At 49.3% G+C, this 8480-nt stretch overlaps 1 protein-coding gene across 1 annotated transcript; it reads right to left on the reverse strand.

Moving 5' to 3' along the window:
- Positions 1 to 4907: 4907 nt before the first annotated feature.
- Positions 4908 to 7262, reverse strand: EDB91DRAFT_1210139 (Peroxin-3-domain-containing protein). Its single transcript, XM_041320758.1, has 7 exons — positions 7072 to 7262; positions 6559 to 7015; positions 6424 to 6508; positions 6001 to 6370; positions 5834 to 5947; positions 5185 to 5782; positions 4908 to 5061 (listed from the first exon to the last, which is right to left on the reverse strand). The coding sequence occupies exons 1-7, from the start codon at positions 7227 to 7229 to the stop codon at positions 4984 to 4986; spliced, it is 1860 nt and encodes a 619-aa protein (XP_041169534.1). The 5' UTR covers positions 7230 to 7262; the 3' UTR covers positions 4908 to 4983.
- Between the last annotated feature and the right edge of the window lie 1218 nt (positions 7263 to 8480).

The raw sequence follows: 8480 nt of genomic DNA on the forward strand, positions 1-8480 counted from the left end.
AGCTCAACACATCCACCTCCAGTAAAATGGGGCAGCTCATTTCAGGCACCGCACCCGTTCGAGTGTTTGAAGATCATGGAAAACGTGTAACTGCAGTCGCAGTTTCCCCCGATGGACAACGTGTAACTGGAGTCGCAGTTTTCCCCGATGGACAACGTATCGCCACCGCCTCGGAAGACAAGACGCTTCGTCTCTGGGATTTGAATACAGGTGTAATGTTGAAGAAGATGGAGGGACATCGCGATGAATATGGGGTGTGGTCATTGGCTATATCACCAGATGGGCGATTCATAGCAAGCGGTGATGCCGCTGGGGAGCTCATCATCTGGCATGGAGAAACTGGGGAAGATCTCAGCGGAATCATCACAGCCCATCGAAATTTCTGTAAGATCACTTCGTTGGACTTTTCACCAGACGGAACACTGCTCGCCACTGGTTCATGGGACCGAACGACCAAGCTGTGGAGCACAGTTACGTGGCAGCAGCAAGGAGATCCAATCAACTGTGGTGCAGATGTCAACTGCATTCGCTATTCGCCGTCCGGCGAACTTCTTGCGATTGCAACAGAGAGCAATGTTATCGAAATTTATAATACAGGCACCAGGCAATGCATCGCAAACTTGAAGGGTCACACAACAATAATATTGTTTGGGCAGTTACACTACACATGGACCTTCTCACTCGCCTGGACGCCCGATGGTACTCGCCTTCTCTCAGGAGGAGATAACAATGATCGCACTATACGGGAGTGGGATGTGTCGACTTGGAACCAGATTGGTGATCCCTGGACGGGCGTTGTGAACACTGCGTCCAACGCCATTGCCATCCATCCAGCTGGCAAGCTCGTCGCTTCCGCAACTGGAGACAATGTCTGCCTCTGGCGGCTCTCTGATCGACAAACTATTGCCGTCTTCAAGCACTCTGCTCTTTGCACAGCGTTCTCTATGGATGGGAAACACATTCTCAGCGGAGGAGATGATGGCAAGATATCACAGTGGGCAGTACCCAAGGACGCTTTGTCAGAGGAGGCTTCCAAGGAACCGGCGTCAAAGGTACTTTCCCGTTGATTTCCCGCCCATTCGCCATCTGATCTTGCGTCTTTAAGGGTGAAGACTCTGCTCCAAAGGCGTGTAGAAATTTCCACCCTTGGCTCGTGTAACATAATTCAACCATGTTTCATATAGATCCTCGCTATGAACCCGACCGCTCGCAATGCGTGCATCATGGGGGACTTGGCTACTGCTGAAGAGCTACTCACGCGAGAGATCAATGCAGACGTCAACAACTACACCTCCTATGCCAACCGCTCGTTGATTATGGCGCGCAAAATGGAATGGGACAACGCGCTTCAAGATGCAGTTGAGGTGAGATACCCTGACCCACTCAATGTAGGCTAACATTGATCTTCACATAGTCCATCCGCATAAGGCCCTCGTTGGTGGGCTATATATCCAAGGGAATTGCCCTCTGCGGGAAACGGCAGATTAGGGACGCTATGAAAACTTTTGATCTCGCATTCGTATCTGCGAACGGAGATTCGAAAACGACATATTTCCTGTTCTTGATCAAGGCAAGCTACCGTTTTATTACATACTGGGACGCGCTTCCTTACGGGTTTACAGGCTATCGTGCTGTTCAACGCAAATAAACATGAAGAGGCAATGTTGCGCATCGAAGAGCTAGCCACCGATTTCCCCGATACGGATCCTCTTGCTCGTCGTGTCGTGGAAGTGAGTATTAAGTCTAGGTTCGCGTGCTGACGCTGACGCTGAATTTCTGCGCTTTGCACATCAGGCATATCTACGTGTCCAACTGGGAATCATTGCATTGCGTAACAGGCGTCACCAGGAAGCTGTTGACCACTTCACGACTGCTGTCAATGCGAGCGATTTCTTTTCCAGCTCGCCGATTCATTCCATGTTCGAAGAATTCATCGTGGTACGTTGACATAATGCAACCGACAATCGTTTCCATGCTCAACTGTGCGTTTTTTGCAGCTCTTCGGGTGGGACCTCGAGTCGTTGTGGCAAACCGCACACAAGCAGCAGTGTCATGCACTCATTCGGGCGGGTAGACTTGGAGAAGCACTGGAACCGTACCGGAAGTTGATGGACGCAAGTGATGAAGCTACCAAGGCTAGCTTACGGGCTTGGTTCTCTAGTGAGTCTTTTCAGTCATGTTACCCATCCTATGGTCATCAACTGCCTTTCACTTAGATCTAGGATAAGCATGAAGATCTAAATTGAGATGACTTCGCCATCACCTGTATACTACTACCTTTTGTACTCGGTATCGTATGCTGGCTTAGCAGACTAGTATTCTTCGATGCTTACACCCCTAGAATCCCTCCCCAGTACTGTTGGCTATGAATATTCGCATTCACCATCCGAGTCGATTCGCTGAAATCAGACGTCTGAACACTTTCGATCATCCCCTGCATCACATGTTCCTTCTATCCGCCCTGCTTGCTGCAAGCCGTACCTTAAACTGGACAAGTTCCTCCCTGATCGTGACCATTTCAATGATTGCTAATTCGCATAGTTCTCGATCTCTTCCGATCTTTCAAGAACACAAAGTTGGCACGATACACTATACTTATTGACGACTTCACACGAGGCATGTTAATACTTAGCTCGCCCACCAACTTCATAACACAATATTATAAGGGTTTCGCTGATGGCTTCTATTTGCACCAGAATGTGAGATAATTCTATGTACACTGACAGTGGTGATACGTGACCAGCAAACGGGACATTGAATAGAAAGGTGCCGCAGGAGAACAAAGAACCTAGAACTACGAAAATAAAAAGCAAGAGCATGTAACCTATGTCGTGGATATAGAGTAAGAATTTCATAAGACGCGGATGATGTAGCGTTCTACGACGCAAATCGTCACAGTTAAGTTCGGTCCCGTTTGATCGTATACCCATCCTTCCCGAAATAGCGGGTGGAATCGAAGGACCAGTACAGCGAACCGACAATCCAGTTCTGCAGCCCTTCGACATAGATGGCCACCTGCCTGTTAAGCTCTTCTCCCCACGCGGGGGGGGGGGGGGGGTATTGGATGTGACATGACTTCATCAGGAAGATCAATTCGAACTACGTATTCAATGAGGGCAATACAACGCTTGCAAGCGCTCGTGTCTCGCCTCGTGGCGATGTAAGATTTAACATCAGGGATACATCCCATGGCACGGCCATGCGCTTGCTTAGCCACAGCAATGAAACACAAGTCCATTGTGTGGGCGAACCGCTCGGTGCAGCCGGGGCCACCAGTCTCCTTAAAGTGGCTAAAGAACCTGAAAACCGTAAAATTACAGTATAAAGACTGTTCGAAGGTGAATGTGATAAAATAATTCGACGTACTATTTGCACACTTTTCCACCAAGTCTTTCCGTTTGGAAGTTGATGGGATAGCGAAGCGCAGACATACAGCATTCGCGCATTCCCCACATACCGTCGACATCAAAGTCATCAAGCCAGTCGTCCATATTAAACAACCAGTTCAAGAAGTCCGAAGAGATTTGGAGATGGACAGCATCCGCATCAGGATAGCAAGCTGCACTGAGTTCACTTGCAAGCAAGCCAATAAATGCAGTGATGTTGGGCTTTACAAGACGCGCACCGTTAAGAAGCCATTGTTTAGAAGCGCGAGAGACTGGATCACAGTGAGGGTTGAGTCTGTCGTAACTGGGTTCGAAAAACAAAAGCCTTAGGTTCTGGCACTCCGCATGCGAGCGGAGGTCACCGAATCACATACTAGTCGGAACAGGTATGGTGTCGTAGGCACTGTGATTTTTGAAGTTCCGCAAATGTACATAGATTTGACACGTGATATTGGTTCTGCTCACCTAAGATCGATGAGAATGGGCTCGAAAAGATGACGAAAAGACCTAGATCAGGGACCGTGAAATCGCGTGCAAACGGAAGCACGATCCCAGATCGTGAAGGGCGTTGAAGTATCAAGGCTTAGCAAGTAACAGGTCGTAGATTCGGCAAGAGTTGAAGTGTGATTTCTCCCGCCCCGCCCTGTGAATACCCCCAGCCGCCATACACAAGGGTGATGAGGAGTGTGAATGGGGTAAATGATCCATGACTCTGTGAACATCCTATCGTGATTCAACATTCACACCTTGTACAGACCCACATCCCCAAAGCGAGGACAGACTATACTACATGCCATTTGCGACTGGGATTGTGCCGGGGGTCGCTTCCTCGAAAAATGTGGACAGGGAGTTGAAGATTTGGAGGAACAACGATAGTGGCAACGTGATTTTCATATACCTGCCAGATAAAGGTAATGATAACGTCACAATGAACCCCGTGGTCAAGCTTAAGCATTAGTGAGTCACTGATGGGACAAATGATCTATGAAGCTCCATCTACATCTCGAGTACCGTGAACTAGTATACGAGGCCGCAACCTCCTGGAGAAGGGCCATGCCCATGGGTTCGCCACTAGCAGTAAGTTCGGGAGATATGATTAATGGACGTCCAACATGCAAGTATCATTAACAAGAAAGATCGTTGACTTAGCATGATCATTAAGCAAGGAACACACCTTCCGGCAATTCAGTCTCTTGTCCGTTTCCACTGACCCCAGACACGCACCAGTGGGCCAATCAGAAGTTTGAATTTAAGAATAGAGTTTAATACATCTCTGGCTCAGACAGCGTCTGCTCAAAACAGGAGAAACATTCACAGCGGATGTACCCCTCCTCCCCGGTATCCCACTAGGAGCATAGCCCGAATGGATTATCAGGCTGGTGCGGGGCGGAGGAATTGCGAAGTAGTGACAATGTTATGGTGAGAGAAAGTAGACGGGTTTTTAGACTCCGCGACCCCGCCTTCAGTGGGGTACCATCTCCTTTGTCATTGCTGTAAGCCCCCAGCCAGCATGAATCACTTCCAAGTTATATTAATGATATTCTCTTTAGATGCATTAGCCAGGACAGGAGGTACAACGTAGCATGACTTCTCAGCATCAACTAGTGTATCGATCTTGGTAATCCGACATGACAATTGCCTCCAACGCACCGAGTTCGCGCACGGCCATAACATTCTGTCAAAAAAGACGGTCAGTCGAAGCATTCACAGCATGACATGAATCAAATGAGATGAGCGTGATATCCAAGGCCCGATACAAGAAGCAAATGATAAAGGCAAAGAAAAATCAAACACTCACATCTACCAATTCATTCGGCACGGCATTCAGCGCCAGCTGGCTCCACCGCGCCAATCCAGGCAAAAGACCTGCCAGCCGTATCTTTATTTCCTCCCTCGCTTCCTCTTCCATCGTCAAATCTATCGGATCAGTCGCCGACAACCCTTCCAGAGCATTCGTCGTGCTCGAGTCTACGAATACCTTCGCACGGAGTCCGTCTACCAGTACGCCCGTGGCGCGGTCGAGCGCAGCGCTGAGTGCGTATGCAAAGTCTGGGCCGACGAGATATGCTCTGGTCTGCGAGAGGAGGGAGGAAAATATTGGGTCGTTGAGCTCGGCGCGGGGTTGTGACGGCGGGGGTGGGGATGCTGTGTTTGGGGCAGGTCGGCTGGATGATAGTGATGGGGAAGACGGCGGAATAGAGGAGGGTGGTGTTGGGAAGACACCTTCGCGAGGTGTGGGACCGGCAATTGGGAGAGAGTCATCGCAGTCGCGCAGCGACGAGATGGAGGAACTAGGGAGGGGCGAGGGTTCAAAGGGGACTTGGGGGAGAGCGCCCCCTTGTGCAAGTACATGGGCTGTCGTTTCGGGAGTCGGTGGAAGGAGAGAGCCAAGAAAGCTAAGTGTTGGAGTGAGAAAATGAACGTGGCAACCAGGGGATACTACTTACCGGCCAGACATGCTTGCTTTGTTATCTCCAGTGCCATCCCGCTCAACGCGCCGTCGAACATCCATGATCAGTACATGAAGCTCAGAAGGCGATAATTTCGTCTTGAGAGATACTCTGGCAGTAAAATATCATTAAAATATGCGCATATACTTTAACGAAGCACATACCCCTCAAAAACTGCCTCGACGCTACCTCGCACTCTTGCGGCTACATCTTTCCACCCCACATGTAATATCCACCAACTCAGCGTCAAAAAGCGCATCTCGGTCTCCTCTGATATGCCTTCGACTTCTTCATCCCAGCCCTCTTGGCCTGCACACCATGCCGGCCATATTGCCTCAACGTCGACAACACGAGATACAGCCTCACGGAAGATAAGCCCCGAAAGCGTTGGCGCTGCCTCGCGGATGCGTTCGGCGCGTTCGGTAGAGAGGACCGAGGTGACGTAGCGTTCACGTGCCAAAAGTGCTAGCTGTATGCTTGTGAGAAGAGACAACAAGGTAGTTGTATAGAGAGTTGTCAGTGTGCGGGTCAGTGCTAACATATATTGCATGAGCAAATTGCAAAGAATACCGTGTTTGACAACGTACTTAACATTTTTACTTCCTTCCATAATTGTGCTTTCGTTCGGGTGCTACTCTCGCTCATGGAGGTAGACATGGAAGCACGTGGTTCCTGTTTAAGCGTAAACTCAGATCCAGACGTTACAGATGCGAGAAGCTCACATGAAGAGGGGCACCAGGATTGTAGCTCAGTGAGGAACTAGCGGTAGTGATGGAGTCAGAAAGTCGATTACCAGCAGAGGCAAGAAAATCGTGGGGTTGCTGCAGCTGTTCGATCGGACTCCTGTACGAGGAGGAGCTGGAAAAGCGATCGACCCAGCTGCCAGTTGATGCCACCAGATTTGACGACGTTTCTCCATCGACGCCTGAATAGGACGAATAGGACGACACCGACGCAGACCCAGCATCTGAGTGTACGTCCGAAACGGAACTAAATTCGGATTCAGATCCTGGATGTTGAAAACGGGATCGAGTACGGGATGTACGTGACAGAGATTGAAGCTCGTCTGTAAGCGACTCGACATCCATCTCCTCGAGAATTTGCTCGGCCAGCGTAGGGACGAGTGCCATGATAGTAAAGCATGCGTCATCATGGGTACTCTGAAAGCGTCTTCGAAGTCTGATAATAGTGAATGAGCAGGTATCGATACTTTTTGAAAGTGTCAGCGGACATACGCCTCTCGAGCCGCTCTTTCCCTGACCACCTTCTCCTTGACTTCCTCCAATCTCTCGTTGACATAGCGGTTCACAGCATACGCTCCACAGAGCACAACCGACGTCTCAAATAACCCACGACGCCGGTCGTACACGTATTTCCTTGCAGCGTCGAACATGAGGAAAGAGTAACGCAGTTAGCTCACGTGTCCGGTTATGGATGACGTGGATGACATAAGCATTTCCTGTGAATGCCATCTTGGTAGTGTTGCTGTCGAGGCGAGTTCAACTCGAGCTAAATTCGGCTCGCCTCGAAAATGACCAAATTCGTTTCAACTCGAACCTTCCGAACTAAATCGAGTTACAACTCGTTGGACTCGCGAGTTAGAATCGAGTTTGTGTAGTTCACATCCATACATCGTAATCCCCTGTAAATCATAATGGTCAATATCATTATATCCCATTGCAATTGGCACAAGCTGCAGCAGACTGGCAGCTTCCCCTTCAACATCCAAAAGAACCCGGGATCTAGTAGATTGTCACTCTCGGGTGTTGAGACCCTGGCTGGATGCTATCAAATTTTCAATTGAAGTAAAACACTTAAATACCATCGTGGCTCAGAGCTGTTGCTGCGAGCAACATTTTGACCCCATGTCATTGCAGCAGAATCCTGGCCTGTGGTCATTTCCTCCGAGTCATCTCAGTCCTGAACACTTGAATTCTCACCAAAGTACATTATCTCCACTCCAGACTCCAAGTGGATCCTTCCAATCACTTCGGAACATTTCACCTGGTCCAACAACTCCTGCCCCCAGTGCAAATGGTGAACAAGGCTAAATTTTGCGTTGCTATGGACGTCCTGCCTGCTCAAGCTTCATTTGTGCCTTCCGAGCGCATATTTTCATCAAGCAAAGAGACCTGCACTCTACGGCGCAGCAACCTATCTCCGACCACACTCGAAGCACTACAAGTTCTGAAGTTCGCTTACAAGCAAGACCGCCTCAATGTGTAGTTACTTGCAAATAATCGTTGTTAGCAGTATCTAGCATCCCTGGCTTCTCATTGGCTGGACCACCGGTCCGCATCAATTCCGAACTCGTTACCAACTCGCGAGTCAAACGAGGCACAACTCGTTGCAACTCGTAAGTGTCGAACTGTGTCGAGTTACCACAATTTTCCACCTCGGTTCGACTCGATTCGCCTCGCGGCAACACTACATCTTGGCTAGGACCACGAGTCGTTCTTAGCACATCCTATTCAATACAGGGCAATCACGATTTTCAGCGCCACAGAGAAATCATGATTTCCCTGTATCGATTTAAAAAGTAATACACGCAGTGTCACGCACATGGCCGCAAAGAAGATACCGCCATCAAAAGGAACCTAGAAGGAATGTACATGGGCGTGCTCTTGCAGGCTACGGAATGGGT

Source organism: Suillus paluster (genome assembly GCF_016628075.1).
Source record: "Suillus paluster strain FC165 chromosome Unknown EDB91scaffold_178, whole genome shotgun sequence".
In the NCBI taxonomy this organism is placed as follows: domain Eukaryota; kingdom Fungi; phylum Basidiomycota; class Agaricomycetes; order Boletales; family Suillaceae; genus Suillus; species Suillus paluster.